This window comes from Alligator mississippiensis, chromosome 3 (genome assembly GCF_030867095.1).
Source record: "Alligator mississippiensis isolate rAllMis1 chromosome 3, rAllMis1, whole genome shotgun sequence".
Classification (NCBI taxonomy): domain Eukaryota; kingdom Metazoa; phylum Chordata; order Crocodylia; family Alligatoridae; genus Alligator; species Alligator mississippiensis.
The window spans coordinates 205,716,923-205,734,341 of NC_081826.1; the positions used below are offsets into that span (position 1 = coordinate 205,716,923).

General features: G+C 39.3%; 1 protein-coding gene across 10 annotated transcripts in view; it reads left to right on the forward strand.

Annotated features, from left to right (window-relative positions):
• The window catches only part of AOPEP (aminopeptidase O (putative)), a 313,993-nt gene that overhangs the window by 218,898 nt on the left and 77,676 nt on the right, over positions 1 to 17,419 (forward strand). For 7 of the 10 annotated variants that reach the window (XR_009460997.1, XM_019478015.2, XM_019478016.1 and 4 more), the window contains 2 exons: positions 4,621 to 4,683; positions 5,318 to 5,401. The exons of 2 other annotated variants lie outside the window; for them this stretch is intronic. Coding sequence is in view for 7 of the 8 variants with exons in the window: in XM_019478015.2 (XP_019333560.1) it covers positions 4,621 to 4,683; positions 5,318 to 5,401 (147 nt within the window). In the remaining variant the exon portion in view is untranslated. Of the gene's footprint in view, positions 1 to 4,620; positions 4,684 to 5,317; positions 5,402 to 6,048; positions 6,101 to 17,419 lie in introns of all 10 variants that reach the window. One more of the 10 variants, XM_059724840.1, reaches the window with a different exon arrangement.

Genomic DNA, 17,419 nt, shown 5'->3' on the forward strand with positions numbered 1-17,419 from the left:
ACCCCTACTGAACAAGGAGGAGCAATTAGTGACAGACAGGGGAGGGGTGAGGCTGACCTATTAAATGAGTTTTTTGTCTTGGTGTTCCTGAACAGGGGTCAAGATAAGACTCCTAATGGGTTCTTAGATTGGCAGAGGGACACAAGCCCACCAACTGCTGACGCCGACTTGGTGCAGAGTCACTTGGATGGACTGGATGTGTTCAAGTCAGCAGGCCCGAATGAGCTGCATCCAAGAGTACTGAAAGAATTGGACGGTGTCATAGCAGAACCACTGGCACAGCTGTTTGAGCATTCGTGGTGCTCTGGTCAGGTCCCGGGGGACTGAAAAAGGGCCAATATGGTCCCTATTTTCAAGAAGGGGAGGAAGGAGGAGCCAAGTAATTATAGCCCAGTCAGTCTCACCTCCATCCTTGGAAAGGTCTTTGAAAAGATAATGAAGGATCATATTTGTGGGAGTCCACAAATGATACTAAATTGTGGGGTGAAGTGCACACTTGGGATGGTAGGGAATGATTGCAGGCAGACCTGAACAGGTTAAAAAAGTGGGCAGTACACAATAGGATGCAGTACAACAAGGACAAATGCAGAGTGCTGCACCTAGGACGCAAAAGTATCCAGCACACCTACTGGCTGGGAAGTGACCCTCTCAGCAGCACAGAAGCAGAAAGGGATCTTGGAGCTATAGTGGAATCCAAGATGAACATGAGTTGACGATGTGACGAAATCATCAGCAAAGCCAACTGCACTTTATCATTCACCAGCAGATGCATGACAAATAGAACCAAGGAGGTGATACTTCCCCTCTATGCGGCATTGGTAAGACTGCAGTTGGAGTACTGCATCCAGTTTTGGGCGCTGTACTTTAAGAAGGATGTGGATAGCCTCAAGAAGTTCCAAAGGAGGGCCACTCACATGATTAGGGGCTTACAGGACAAGCCCTATGAGGAGAGATTGAGGGACCTGGACCTCTTCAGCCTCTGCAAGAGAAGGCTGAGAGGTGTTCTTGTGGCCACCTACAAATTCATTAGGGGGACACAGCAAGGAATCGGAGATGCTCTGTTCACCTCTCGGGGTAACAAGGAACAGGAAAAACTTCTTCATAGTAAGGGTGGCCAAAATTTGAAATGGGCTTCCAAGGGAGGTGGTGCTCTCCCCTACCTTGGGGGTCTTTAAGAGAAGGCTGGATAGGCATCTGGCTGGGGTCATCTGACCCCAGCACTCTTTCCTGCCTAGGCAGGGGGTCGGCCTCGATGATCTGTTGAGGTCCCTTCTGACTCTAGCATCTATGAATCTATGAACCCTGGGCTGAAGGGGGTGGGCTAAGATAAATCCACCTGTTTGAGTCAGCTAAGGAATTGATACAAGGTGGCAACCCTGAATGTGGGAAGGGACATCAGCCAATGTACCTTTATGACACAGTTATTGAGTAGGGTAAACTGACTTGAGTTGCCTTATCTTGGAGGGCTGTTAGTTCACTGATGAGAGCAAATGAGCATCCCTATGCAGACAGTGGTGAAAAATAGACCTGACTGGTTGACTTGCAGGGGATTAATTTGGAGGGCCTGACCGAGATCCCAGCACCCTAGGAAGAGGCCCCTAAATTGGACACAAGGGGTCAGCCCCCTAAAAGAGAAGTTGAGTTAATATTGAGGAAGTGATAAGGGTGGAGTGTAGGGGAGGCAGAGCCCCACAAAGAAATTCCTCCAACAGGCCTGGACTTATCACAGAGTGGAACTAACTCCCTAACTGAAAGTAGATCAAAGTCATGGCAGGCAAGAAAATAACATCTGAGAGCAGCTGGGGGTAGCATCAACCCCTCTCCATCCCAATGTCATTCACTGGGAAGATGCCAGACTGGAAGGGGCCTAGGCGTTACAGCACTTACCCCAGACATATGCATAAATTGCACTCTTTGAAGATTATTTAAGGTAGTGAACAGTATGCAGTGTGACTGGATCTGAAAACATGGTTGAGAACTAACATCCAGGCAGTATCATCATTATTGTTGTCATAATTTTAAATTGTTGTTGTTCCTGTGTAACTCTGTTTTCCCTGGACCTCTCCCATATGATGGAAGGGGAGGTGCAATTGTTTTAAAAATATTTTAGGACAGTCTCAGTTTCTTGACCATGACCTTCCAAAAAATATCTGTGTGCAAAAAGGTTGATTTAGGCTGTAAACTTATCCAAGTGTTTTGTGGGTTTTTTTAAGGTAGTTGCACTAAATTAAATGTGCTGTCAGCGGTTTAATTTTCTTGTTCAGATTTGTGATTGTTCTCTTTTTGAACTATGCTCTGATATTCTTTCTCCATTTGAATGCACAGGGAGCTAAAGTGTTAGCTTATGGCAGCTTTCAGAGCTACCACTCACTAGCAGATCTGTTGTGTTTGTATAAAACACAATTGCTATGTCAATGTCTTTTTTAAGTAGTTCTGTTGTGAGCGTGAAATAAAAGACTGAAATAAGATTTTCTGCTGTGATATCTCTATTAAGAAGTTCTTCTTTGTGTAATACTTCATGGCAAAGTTGCTGCTATTTAAAGCATGGAGTTTGATCTTGGCTTTGATCTGAGGCTTTTGATCTTGAAAGAAGGATGTTGTGGCAATAAAGGAAAAAGGGTAGGACAGATTTTTTTAAAAGAAAAGTGATAAAGTTAAAGGGATATTGTCAAGATTTAGTAGGCACTAGTTTGACCTACCTTATTTACTTACATCTGTCTGCAGAGTCCATCTAATTCTATAAAATACATACTTTGATGCTTGCTTTCTATTTGAAGCTTTCAAGGAATTGTTCCACATATAACTGAGGAAAAAAGTATTTTTAAAAAGCTTTAAAATACCTTACCAGTAGCAGTAGGTTTGTAAGTGTCCCACCTGATTACTTTACAAAGTTGTCCTTTTTGTGCATATTGTCTATAACAATGTTTAAATATGGTACTAAATCCTGATTTATGGATTTTCAACCTTCAGATTTTCTCTGGCATAAATTGCCTGATTTCACCTTTTCTGTATATCCAGTTTTAAGTTGCCAGTTCAAGGAAAGCATTTAAAAATGTATTTAAATCCCGTACTTGTAGAACCTCACTTGCTAGCCCTTTTTATAGGAACACTTTGAGCCTATGAACTCCCAGCATAGTTATCAGAAATGCAAAATAATGGGTATAGGTGCCTGGACAAGTTGTTTGTAATACAGTTATACTGTTTCTTGACCATTGTGCATGATTTTTGGTTTTATGTTTCTCTTTCTTTTCGGTGCCATTGTATAATGGGTATCTGAACATTTTGCACATGTGAATATTTTGTATATATGCACAGGGGACAGTCCTATGATACTCAGCCAAATGCCCTTGCATTTAGCAAGATTTGTCACATGAGTATCTTTTGCTGGAACAGCCTGTATAATTGGGAGAGCAAGAAGAGAAACTTTCAGGCTTCAGCTGCTTTAAAAGCACCAGGTTTGAGAAAGAAGCAGTCCCAGTCCAAGCTAGAACTGTTGCTAGAGCTGAATCTCATTTTTGTTAATGAATTTGAAAGGGAAGTAGTTATCACTTGCAGAGCAAAGGGAAGCTGGCTTTGGGAGAAGCCAGTGCTACAGACCCACAAAACCAACACCTGGGTTAATAAGCAGACGAGGTTCTTTGGGTAAATGTGATATCTTTTACCAGACCGACTAAACAGTTGGAAACATCTGTTCTTTGCAAGTGCTGGGGCACAAACACCCTTCTTCAGGCACAGGGAGATTAAATAAGTGCACTGGCGGGAGATGGGCCCCAGCACAGCTTTCTTGCTGAATCGGGGCCGAAGTGACAAGTGCACGGTGCTATATAACCCGACTCCTAGACAGGGCAGGGCTGCAAGCACACAGCTAACTCGGTTATTGCTTTTTAAATGCCCTTCAGAGTCTCCAGTGGAAATCACCTGACTGGGTGAAGGCAGGGTAGATGTGAATCCCTTTAAAAAAATCAAGCTGTTTAACTACTTCATAAACGGAGCCCTCCTCTCTTCCCGGAAATAACTCCCGGCTCCGTGAGAACCACCCTACAAGATCGTGTGCACGTTCAAATGACTGGAAATTTCAGTCCGATGTAAATTAGATGCAGCGGGGCTGCGGGGAAGGAAACACCCCGGACATTGCTGTAGAGAGGAGCAGTGCTGGCTGTGTCTGATCCCCCAACGGAGGCGGCTCCCACGTGGCCTGGCACTAGCTCCGGGGAAGCCCCCGACCCGAGCCCACAGAGTCGGGGCCGGCGGCGGGGAAGCACCTCGGTCCGGACCCAAGGGAGGGGAGGGGAGGGCGCAGCCCAGCCTCTACATCTTTAAGGCAGGCTCCTCCTCCCCGCCGGGGCTGGCAGAGGCCGGAGCGCGGGGCACCCCTCTTAGGTGTTTCATTTCCGAAGCGGGGCCGGGGAGCAGGCGGCCGCTGAGGTAACGCTGCCCGGCGCCGGGCGCTGGGTAGGGGTCCAGCCCGCGCCGCCCGCCGGGACACGGCAAAGTTTTGCATCCGATGCCGGGGACAGAGAAGGAAGGAAGGAAGGAAGGAGGGAGGGAGCCTCTTTGCACACAAGCTGCAGCCAAGGAAGCCCGAGTAAACCTGCCCTTTTATGTCTCCCCTCCCTGTAGCTTCTGCTGGAAGAGAGTCGCACTTGGAAGGAGGGTCGCCTCGTCCAGCAAGTGACTGCCGAGGTGAGGAGAGACCCGGGCTTTTGCAGTTAGTGGCCGTCTGTGCTTTGTTGTCCCTTTCCGCCTCCTCCCAGGTCCCCCCCCCACCTTGCCCCGAAGGAAAAGGTATTGCTCAGAGGGCAGGAGCCCCCAGCCCCCCGTGTTATTTTTTGCACAGAGGTGCGCCGCTCACTGAAAGTTGGCGCTGCCACCCGGGAGCAAGGATTGAGCGGTAGGGTGGTTGGACACCCCTCTGCAAGCAGCAGAGGTTTTTTTCCTTAGGGTCCGGGCACGCACCAGCGAGATGATTGCCACTTCGCGGCATCAGCTGTGTCATTTCCTGATGCTAAAAAAAACTTAAGCTGGGCAGTGAGGTTGCATTAGAGAGGTTTAAAAAAAAAAAAGAAAAAGAAAGGAAAAGTCACTGTAGGAGATGAAGGAAGAAAACCTAGTTTGACCATGCACAAGCGACTAACTGGATTACCTAAGAGCCTGTCATTCTAGACTGAACAAGTGGGATTTTTTTGCCCCCCCTCTTCCCAATGAAGCAATGGAAAACTGTGCCTTGACTCTGCTTATAGTTTCTTACTCATGCTGAGTAGCTGCACTCAGGTCGCATCTTTTCCTCTTTAAAAAGCACTGTGGTTTTGAACTGCAGGTCGCAAAATGGATTCAAGTAAACCGGAGAGCCAGAAAAGGCAGCAAAAGGAAGAGAGGTCAGGATGAAGTGGCTTTCCAAAAGGTACGGGCTCTTGATGTGTACTTATATAATGGGAAGAGAGGCGGTACATCCTAAATGCTTTCACGGGACACTCTTCGCAGATCTGAAGAGAAACATTCGTAAGCTGTGCTGACTAGGTACTTAAAACACCACGCACAAGAAAAAGTTTTTATGCCTCACTGTATATTTGCTATGTAAAGAAATACATAATCTAACAGGAATCCCATAATTAGTTGAGATAATAACTACATTTCTGTTTAACACAGGCATTTTGAGAAGGAAAGATCTATGAGAAAATGCAGTAGTACTTGAAAGGTTATTGACAGTTCCTGTGCTATTATTTGCCACTGCAAAAAAAAAGTTCAGCTACGATCAGCTGGAAAATGCTTTTTTTTTTTATTCTTAAGAATAGGGTAATAAAAAAAAAAGTAATGGGTGCTCATGAGCAAATGAGACAAAAGTACAGAAATAAATATTTTCATTACACATTGATACTTTTTTAATGTGCACTTTGAAAGCATCTTCCATTTGTAGTGGAGAAAGATCCATAAAAACATGGCTGCTGTACATTGGTGTTTACTCCAAAACCTCTACAAAAACATTTCTTTGATTTATCTTCTAAACTAATTCAAAATATTTTTAATCGGGATTTTTTTTTTTATTTGTAGTTCTGCTATAAGACTACCATAATTTTAAACCTTAAATTTACATTGTAATGAGGTAAGTGACTAGCTGCTTTTCCTGTTTAATAGAAAACATTTAACATTTATTAAACTTTTTTTTGAAAGCATTGCTATTGAGACCACTTAGCACTAATAATTAAAAATCCATTTTGAAATATTTTACCAGAACCTTCAAATTTTTTTTCTTATTTTGAATTTACTGAGACCTGTTTTTAATATTTTTTTTAGAAGATTATTGCTAGCTTTGAAGGATTAAAATAGCAGTGTGCTATTTTGCTGCTTCAACAGTGCTTCTAGAATGTATGATGAATCACTGCTGATTCTGTAGCCAAATTCTTGCTGATAGCATGACTGCCAACTACTGGGATGTGTTGCCTTAGTATGGGCATTGCAGTATTTGACAAACGTCTACAAAGTGTGTTGTGTGTGACATTAGTTTTTTGGTCAATTTAAGGGATACAATTGCTAAAAATGGGTAAATTTAGTTTATTTCTTATAGGGATAGGCCATGCAGTAAAAGAATAATGCATGCATTTTTACACATTAGTTTGTTTCTCTAATATGCAAGTTTCTGGTCTGTGCAGGCATATCACTAAATTATCGTACCAAACATTTCATTTTCCATCCATATTATTAACTGATAATGTGAGGGGAGGGCTTGCATACAGTTTTGTATATCAGATACAATGGAGAATTATACTAGAGTTAATGAATTATTTAAAAAAAAAAGCAAAAAAGTATAAACTGTAAAATAATGTATGGTGTGAAAGTGGTAACTTGAGGAAAAGCCACATTTTCCAGGTACTGTTGGGCATGGTCTACAAACAAATTTTGTACTGCTCCCTTTGGGTGGGGCCATGATTTTTTTACTTTTTTTTTTTTTTAAGCTAAACTAATTATACAGCCTCTAGTTTAGACACAGTCAGACTGGTGTAGAGGAACCTTAAACTACTATAATTTATTCCACTTTCTGTGTCAGTTATATTTGCCAGTATGAGCAATTGTACAGTACTATAATTTTTTTCATACTGTAGAGGTTTTCCTATTATAATTACACCAGTTTAGTTAAAATGATAAAACTTTGGAACATAGAGAAGCCTTATTAGAAATGTAAATATTTACTGTATTTAAAAAAAAAAACAAAAACTGGATGTAAAAATAGTGTAAAGGCTCAATGGGACTTTTTCAATGGTGGTTCTTTGTACCACTGTAGAGAAGTTTGAAGTAAAATTAATGGGAAATGGATACACTTTCTCCTTATATGCATAAATATTAATGGTTCTTAGTCCATCACTCTGCTGACCAGCAAAGATTCAGAGTGCTATCTGGCAACCCCAGGGGAAGGGAAGAAGTGTTTATCACTGACCTCCTGTCTGGTATAGAAACAGAATCGACAAGGCCTGCAGCGTGGAGTTCTTCACATAGAAGAGTGATGGCTGCAATGCTGGATGTTGAGGAAGGGACTGGAGGCTTTAAAAGGACAAAAAAAGGGAAAGATCTCTGAGATTCTGACCCAGCTAAACTGTGTTAAAGACCTGATTTCAAACTTGGTTCCAGCTGAAATAGTTTCTGACATGATTTGGCTAGTCAGTGAAGATGGTGCTGAGCTGTGCTCACATGTTTGACTGTGTCCATCCTGGAGTCCAAAACCACCAGAAACCATTTCAAACAAAAATGTACATGCTGTTCCTTAACAGGGAGCAGTGTAAAACGAAGGGGGCTTTGAAGAAAAATGCATGGTAGGGGCGGGGACATGGAATGGGAGGAGAGAAGCAAGGAGAAGAGAGAGTCAACAGAAAAGCAGTGTTTGTCACCAGCTGGTTAGGCACATATCACCAGTGTAGTTCAAATAAAGTTACCTAGTGTGTTTTGCCACAGCTTCAAAACTGAATTGCATATTGATTTGTTTGGTTTTGTGGGGTTTTTTTGCGTATCCTCTAGGGCATGGACTAAAGTCATTTATTGTGCCTTGTAAATTTTTCCTAGGGCAGCTGACTTTTTCCTCTGCCCATTGTTTTCATTTCATTACAATAGGAAAATTACATTTTCAGTTCTCTTGCACGACACCAAGAAAACAAAGCGGCTCTTTTGCAACCAAGTGCAGAATATAGAACAGGGATAACTATCCCTTTTTAGAATAAGGGAAATGTTTATGAGGGAAGATTGTTGAAACAGGCAGGGGATTGCAGGGGCACCAAGCTACCTCTTAGGAGTCAAGTTTTCAAAAGCAGGCTTTTAATATATACTTTTTAAAAATAGTGTTTGAAGATATCCGTTGCTGACTATGAGCTGTTGTAATCAGCAGTGGTAAGTGTGCTCCAGTGCAGTGCAAAACAGTGGAGAAGCTTGTCTAAAAATGTGGTGCTGCTCTGCTATGGAGCAGAGCAGAATGAATTAAGACGATATAACAAATAGCTGTAGATGAGAGCTAGTTTCTAAATCAGTAATTACAAGTTCTCTTTTTCCTAGGGTGTCTTCTTATGCTATCTTTATTTTACATTTGTTTGTCCCTTGCACATTTCTTGCATCCTTTTTGTTTCTTCCTTGTTCCAGCTTCCTCTTTGTTCTTGTCATTTTTTGTCTAGTGCTTTACCTTTTCTTCAGTAATCTCCTCTAGTTTTTTTTCATCCTCTTCTTCCTTTTCAGACTCCTGTGATACTTTTCTTCTGTTTTCTCTTTACTTTTAGTTCCCGTGACTGCCTTTTCATGGCACCTCTTGAATTCTTTCCCCTTTATCCTCTGTATTCCATTGACAGTAGTCCATTGCCACTCATTTTCAATCTCTCTTACCCTCTATATTGTATATGTTCACTCCTGCTCCTCCCTCATACTGCCCTTCCTGTCTTCTCAGTAGATCTTCCTATTTTGCTGTCTCTTCACCCAAGCTATGAGCTAGTAAGTAGATCTAACAGATTACTAGTGTGGATCAGGACAGAAAATGTACAGCAGAGGAACATTTTGTAGGGTAGAACTCTAAAAATGGATCATTTAAGATTCCTAATATACTCTGAATCTGAGAAGTAGTATTGCTGTACTGGGCTGTGCCTATTTAGAGAGAAATTCCACTACTCTTGCCAGTTCTGAGGACTATCCAGAAGAAAATAACATTTTAGTTTAGCAGTGTCACAGTGTGCATGTGATCTGAGTCTACTGAGGGAAGGAAAATATTTTATTTTTTTATTAGTAGACTAGAAATTCTGAATGTTGGTTCACCCCAGATTTCAGCATCAGTGTGGCCTCAGATGCCTGGAATTTGAAAATTAATGTGCAAGCTACTTTTTGAAAACAATGGATGTCTTCTGAGTGGGAGAATCAGTGTACTAGAATAGGGCACCAGGAATGTGAAATGACTCTGAAGGGCATGTACAAAATAAATAATCAGGACAATAAATATCCTTTATCAAAGTTGCACTTAAATTTTTTCTAACCTTTTAGTTTGAGTCTTCTTTTGAATCTTTGACTGATGATTCAACTTTTGCAGAATATTTCATGCTGTTTCCTTAGAAATGGGGTTTTCTTCATCTCTGTAAATCTTCTGGTTACCAAAGATGATATTGTCTTAGTTTTTGTTGTTGATGATTATTTGTTTTCTTCTTACTCCAAAGACCTGCAATTATCAGCAATATTTCAAGTTCTGACAATAACCTGAAAAACCTGATTCTGAAACACCAGGTTAAGTTCCTAATAATAATAAAGCAGTTTTCATAATTTGAGAATAAATTAACCCATGTAACTGAAAGAGAATAAATGGATTCCGTCATTGTTTTAATATATAATTGTGGTTTTGAGCTTTTACGTGCAACATTTAAAACTGGAGGGAAGCAAACAGTAGTCAAAGGAGGCATATAATATTTAATGCATTAGCCCCAGATGACATAAATATGTCATATCTCTACAACCACCCATATTTATATATTTTCTTTTTTAATATAGGGTTTTTCTAACTTCAAAACAGTATTGAATTTTCTTGCTTAATTCACAGATTCTGTAAAGCAACTTCTGTGTTCCTAACTTACATACCATTGGTCAAAAAAGTGTGATGAGAACCCATACAGAGAGTGATTAGTGTAAGAGTTCAAAAGAATCTGCATCTTGCCAGATTTGGTATTATTGCTGAAACCTGCAGGTTCCTTCAAAGTCTCTAGCAAGCTTTCATGGCCTACGTATAATATTTCATTCCTTAGGGAAACAGAAAAATAATTCATTTGTGAGATTCAGCAGTACCTCATACATGTGAACTGTTACAATAAATGCTGTGATATTAATTACAGTGCTCTATCATTTTTTTAGAATGGAGTTATAACCCTGATATTTCACTCTGTATCCATAAATACGTGCACAAATATAATTGTTATTCATTTAAATAAATATTTTATGATTTAACTTCACATCTCCAAATACCTATATTTATGGACTTATTTGTCTAGCACTTAATTTTTAAAAATAAAGCTTTTTGAAGTTATAAAGATTATGTCAGCATAGCCTTCAAGTTCTTTACAGTGGCTTCAGCATTAAAAAGGAAATATTTTGTGCATGCATGTACATGTGTGTACATGCAAACATATATTTAATTAGAAATTATTTTTTGATGGAGTCATATAACAAAAAATTGAGCCTGATTCTGATGTTGGTTTCAGTTGCCCCTTAATAACAGTGTGATATTGGAATCTTTGTTTCTTTTTCAGTTTGCTTAGATACTTGTGTGTAAGCATTGTTATGTAGAATCAACTGTGTCAACTTCATTTCTTTAGACACTTTTTATTATTGTTAATGATACCCGTCTGTCAGTTTCCATTAAACCAACTATTTGCTGCAGTGACAACAACTCCTTGCCATGTGTATGATGCACTAGCTCCCCTTCCTTGTCTGAGATGACCACTTCTAAATTAGGAGAACTTGGGCCAGCGCAACCATGTGTTGAAATACTTTAAAGTTTACAGATAATTACATCACTGTTAATTATAGTGATTCAGTGCCAGCAGCCATCCCCTCCTGTGCAGTGAAAGATTAAGGTCACTTTAATGTGAAACACAAGGTTTATGCAGGAAAGAAAAAAAGGCCGTTTTAGAGGGGGGACGTTGTTTGATTTGTAGGAAGAATTAGTTACACTTCTGTGCTAGGACACTTTACTTGCCAGTAATTGTCATTGGAGGCATTTTAATGAGTTAGCATTTGTGCACATTATCATATGATACTAATAAGGTGCATTATTTTAGCGGCACCATTTAGTGCCACTTAGGGTCTGCCAGTGTTTTTTGTTACAAAGCTGTGTTTTTAGATGGCTGAAACTGAGTAAGTGACATTTTGCCTTTCCAGCACCTTTACATTTCCTTCTTCCCCATTTTATAAGCACAGAGTTTTCTCATTTTATTCTATTTGTTCTCTTCAAAATGCAGAAGAAAAAAGCACATGGCTGTTTTAAATGTTTTTCAAATGTCTCCTTTCCCTTTGCAGGGGTGTAGGTTGTACAAGGAACCTTGTCTCCTTTCCCTTTGTGTTTGTATAATTTAATTCTGAGCAAAAATGTATTGAGCCTGGGGACTAGAAAGAAATGTGTCACATTTTGCACATTTTAGAAACTTGAATGACTGACTTATTTCATTTGGAAAAGTGTTGAGCAGCATCCAAACACTCCATAATTTTTCTTCTCCAGGAATTTCATATGGACTTTTAGAACGCAGACTTATGCATGGCGGTTGAATAATCCACTTGATTTACATGTCCCCAAGTTCATATTGATGTGATTGACTGTAATGACTCAAAGAAGTCTTAATGGTCTGCTGGCTCAAGTGTATGCTTTATTTCAGTATTCTATATAATGCGTATTGTCAGAAATAGAATTAACATTTTGACGGAGACTGCTTTTAGCCGTTGTCCTTGTTCTGTGTCTCTTATCTGTTTAGATTATGTTCATATATTGTAAAAGTCCATTTATAATAGTTTGGAATGGTGGATGTTGTCATTTAAAGTAAATATATGGACACAGAGGACAAAGCATACATTTCATAACAGACATTTCAAAGATTTTTGAAAGTTCTGAAATCTGCTTTCAGTGGCTGTAGTCTTAGAAACAGACACTGGTACCAAATATAGGTTCAAATAAAAAGATGATCCTTGTTAGCATATATTGTGTACTAAACGCACTGAATCAAAACCTTAAATGTTAATACTTAAGTTTTATACATGTATAGTTTGTGCACATGCCACCTCCCTGCAAATTTTGGCTTTGGCAAATACAGATTGAATGACTTACCCACTCTCCGTGTGCAAGTGACTTGCCCATGGATTGTGTCCGCACAATGTAAATATCTACATTTAGAATGTGCATTAAAATAGAAATCTCAATATTGTACATGTAAATTGGTAGGGTTTGTAGGGGGACTTGAGATTTAACAAACCATTTAAACCTCAAGTTATGTAAGGCAGCTATGGCTCTGCATTGGAACAGGCAGCTTTTACTATGTATGGGTGCAAATTTAAATGTTTTCCTTTGCTTTTTTTCCGTTAAGGAAGGTCCTGACACTGTAGGGAGCTCAGCCCATGGAGATTCCCTGTTTGCCCAGAGCCCTTTGTGAAAAACCAAAAATTGGTAATATTGTGTTAAATTTAGTAGAAAAGGTACAAGAACAGGTTGGGCAGGGGGTAGTGGTGGGGAGGGACAAGTGGGGTTTTGTTGTTGTTGTTATTGTTTTGCTGCTTTACTGCCCTGCCTTAAGAAAGTATCTTACTTATTTCCTCTTCTTTTTTTAACTCTGCCCTGTATGTATTGCCTAGGACATGTACAGAATATGGTAAATAATTTTATAGGGTGCCAGGTCTTTGTTGCAGACATGAAAAGAACTTTTCCTTCTAATCGGTTTTCTTAGCCATCTGAGAGAAAGGAGAAGGACCTTGCCTGGAGCCCAAGGCCAGTGAAGTCTTGCTTTCCAATTGCAGGATAAAAATGAAATCAAGCTACAGAGCATTAAACATTTTCATGTTTGAGATCCTGTTTATTTTAAAGAAAGAATGACTACAGGCCAGATCTGCAATAAATATAGTTGTCTTTTTGTTTTTGTTTATATCGAAGAGGTTTCTTTGCATTTTGGCTGGACTTCTGAGGATGCCACAAAGCTACTCACATATTTAAAAGTTTTCCTGAACCAGGGCCTTAATCATCCCTCCTTAAGGCCCTTTTCTAAGCCACTACTTTTCTGATTGAAGATGGAGTTTGCCTTCTCTTAATTTCCTAGAGAGGTTTCCTTTTATCCCATAGCATAGACAAAACCATTGTCCTCCCCCTCCCCACTCCCCCTATCTTGTTTAAGGAGGCCTCAACCTGGTTGCAGTATTTGTGTTTCCCGGCCTTCCCCTCCTCATCAGTTACTATGCCTGATCTGGCTCTCCTCAGGGCCTCTCACGTGAGAAACTCAAGATACGGAGTTGACTTCAAATTTTGTAAGACAACCCAGCCAGCTTAGTATGTAGTGTTCAATACATGCTGATAATAATTTGCAGCTAATAGTTTATTAAACAAAGTTATCTTCTCTGTCTTTCATTGACCCTTTCTCAATTTCCTCAGTTCTGGGTTATCAAACTAACTTGGCTTCTTTTTTTTCTGTTTTATTATATTAGATAGATTAATTGCAAACAATGTTTGTAGTCGGACATTCAGAATTTAAGGGGCTATTGATTGTTTTGATTGGTAACCAAATTCCTAATTCTAGTTCTAATTTCTGTAATGTCTGAATAGCTCTCAAACATTTAATGCATATATTCTCACAATGCTACTGAAAGGAGGCACAGAGAGATTGACTTGGCCAAGGTCATACAGAAATAAATTAATAATAAATATGCCATTATTAAAGTTCTAATCAATTTTAATTTTGGATAGAGATGTTGAAAGTAGACTTCTGTGTCTGTGTATGTTGCATTATAATTTAACTGTCTAGAGTATCTAAGGGACAGCACAAGCACTTTTATAACTTTTGATACAAAGTGAAATAGCAATGTGCAATAAAAGATTGTTAAATTATTTTTGAATGGAAATAGGTTTTGTGTTAATATTTTCAGGCACTAGTATTTGGGGTTAGTAATTTGGGGGTCGGCAAAGCATGAGAAAAACATGCCTGTGTGTGTTTCACAAAGCATAGAGGAAAGAGAAAGAAGCAAGTGATTCCAAGAAGCAAGAACACAGAGAAGGAGAGGATAAATATTTGATGATTCTGTACTATAAATTTCCCAAATGATGGTTGGTGCTTTATTTTTTTTTTTCAATGTATATATGTTGGGGTTTGTATGCTGTGGCTCAGAATATCTCGTGATTTGTACTTCTCTTCCCTCTGTTGATCTTCAACCCTATTGGACTATTTTCAGCGTATGGTTCATTTTTTAAAATAGTGTTCTATTTTAATGAGCTAAATTTAATCATAAGTAGTTGGTCAGATTGTTGAACTTTCTTTGGTTTCCTGTGAAGTTTCAGTGACATTGGGAATCCTGAAAACAAACCGTTTTGTTCTTCCAGGATATGTTTCGTATCTTGCGCTTGTTTTTAATCACTTATAGCCTGTGAATGTCCTGTATAGGAATTTGTTTGAAGTGTGTTTTTAAAAAAGGGATGTTGTGTAATACCAATGACCTAGATGCTGTGTAGACAGTAAGTCTTTTCATTTGTTTTCTCTTGTCCGAAGCCCTGAGACAGGAAGCATTCTTAGAATTATTTTTAGATTTTAAAAAGTCAACCTTGATTTCCTCATGTAACTCTAATCCTTTGTCTGGCCCTAAAAGCATGCTGTTTATTTGGGGTTCTCTTTTACACTTTTTTTTTTTTAGCTTTATTTTAGGGGTCAGTTTGGTTTTTGAGTAGCTATGATATTACACAGAATTTTGAACTGCTTTAATATAGAAGAATGTCCTGCCTGTTACATCAGTCATCTTTCTGAATCTTGGTCTAAATCAGACACGGTATGTGGTTTGGGTTACAATCTGGTGAGACAATAATTGTTGAAGTCCTACTATTTTCTTACTCTAATTATCTATAGCTTTACTACATACCTTTTATATGGACTTCTAATATAAGATAAAGCACAGGTCTAGGAGTCACAGGTGCCAAGTTCTCTTATAGGTTTTGCCGTTTACTCCTATTTAACTGTTCGGTTTGCTCTTGAGATGTAACTTTATTTTAACCTAGGCCATGAAGTTACTACATAGTTGATGTGTCCTTTCCTTCCAACATGGAAGAAGGAAGAAGTGTGGATCTGAGTAGCTTGGTGTCCCCAATCCACAAAATCTGTCATTTGTATTTGGGCCAAGAAGCTTCTATAGGACTGTACTCTATGGTGTATGTAGGGTAGAAACTGATTGAAACCCATTCTTCTTCACTTGTCTCTATCCCAAAGCCATGCTGAGTCCTCCATGGCTACAAAGAGGAAGTCATAGGATCTGATTTTGGTGCCTCCATTTATACCTGTGTAAAATGGAGATAATAGTACCTTACCTCATATGTTAGTTGAGAGGCTTAATGTTTATAAAGCATGCCAGGATTGATGGATTGAAGGGGCTATTTAAGTCCAGAACACTGCTAATTGTTATTGCACAGTGCCAAAAAAAGACAACAGTTAGTTTGGAAATAGGGGGAAACATTACTTGATCCCAATTGTTATCATTTTAGTCTTTCTGTCGAGTTGCTCTGCAGTGCATCTCCATATTTATTTACAAACCATATATTAACCAATGCTTAAATGTAGCTGCTGTCATCAGTGCACACTACACTGTGTGTCACCTCTTCTCCTGACAGAACTTCAGAAAGCCCTTTTATCTGTAGCTTTTTAATATACCCCAAATCACTTGCATAATCTGGGTTGTAATATTTTTGATTGGGTGTCAGAAAAATGAACACTAGCTCAGGCTGCCATGAAAAGAGCAACTTTTGGAAGGTATAACGTGTTGAGTTTTAATTGGCCATATTATTTTTTAAAATGTTTATGAAAATCTGATTATGGACATAGCGGCATGAACTCTGGATTACTTGTCTTCAGAACAAACGTAAAATAGTTTGGCTCTCATAGAACACATTAAAAACTGGAAAGCTAGGGAGAGGTTGGATAAACGTATGCTAGCTTTTATTGTCCTGAATATAGATATGCTGGTTTGTGAAGAAAATATTACAAATAAGTGCCCAAATGGAGAGTATCCAAACCACTAAATGTTCATCAGCATGGATAGTTTCTTTGAGGCCGACAACACTTGCTCTGCTGTGCAAAGCATTAGTTATTAAAAAAAAAAAAGGGGGGGTGGGGGATTTTGGTGGAGGAAAGGAACTGCAAAAAGCAAAGTTAAAACATATTTTTCCAGAAGTTTTTCCTTTGCCAGTAGGAAGGCTTCTGTTCTTGTCTGCAAGTATTACAGTTGGCGCCATTATTGGCCTGCTGAATGTTTCAAAGTAAGGCATAAGAGTATACTAGCTTCAAGTTACAGGTTAGAAGAATTCAGCAGTTAATTATGTTGTTTGTTGTTAATGCTACAAGGTGGGGGAGAAGGAGAGAGTATGGAAAGCCAAAGATGCCCTTACAAGGATGTCCTTGATATCCTAGGCACTAGCACAGTGCAAATGGATTTCTCCAGTTTATTGAATTTATTACCATCTTGGCTTAGTTAGGGCTATGGGAGTGGTTTGGGTAGGTTTTTGCAGCACTGACTTTTTCCAAAGTACTGGCAAAGATTTAACAGTAATCCAGCCGAGTGCCCCAAGGGTTTGAGCTAAAATTCTGACTTTCATATTAAATTAGGCATGGTTACAAGACGAGAATTATTTGAAGTTTTTATGAAGCATATGACTGACTGAACAAGCAACTGGGACGCAAACCGTTCTCATCTATGTTTTCTTTGTGGGGTCCAAAATATAGCCAGATTACAAAAAGTTTTATATATGGCATGTCTTGAACAGGTTTTGCCAAGTTGGGCTTTTTTTACCCCTTAAAAAAACTCCCATAAACAAAACCCTCTTTTCTTCTCAGTGTTAAAGCTACCACCATTTCAGCACACACCTTTCCATATACTTATAGCTTTGATTTGTTCAGCTGGATTTTTTTTCTTTTTGTATAAAACAGACCTATTGGCTGCTGAATTTTGGCTAGTTTCTTCCTTGGTTGTGCTGCTGATGGCTTTTTTGCATTGTACCAGCCAAAATGGAGTTTGCACATTTGTTTTCTTGATCTGTTACCCTTCTATATTTATGGCAGTTGTGGTGTAGTGTAGGGGGGTTCTGTCTTGTTTTTGTAATAAGTTACTCTGACTTTTCTGCATTGCTGTTATAATGAGAACTCTGGAGATAAATGGCATTTCTGCCACACACTGAGTACGACTTTAGATTAAATTT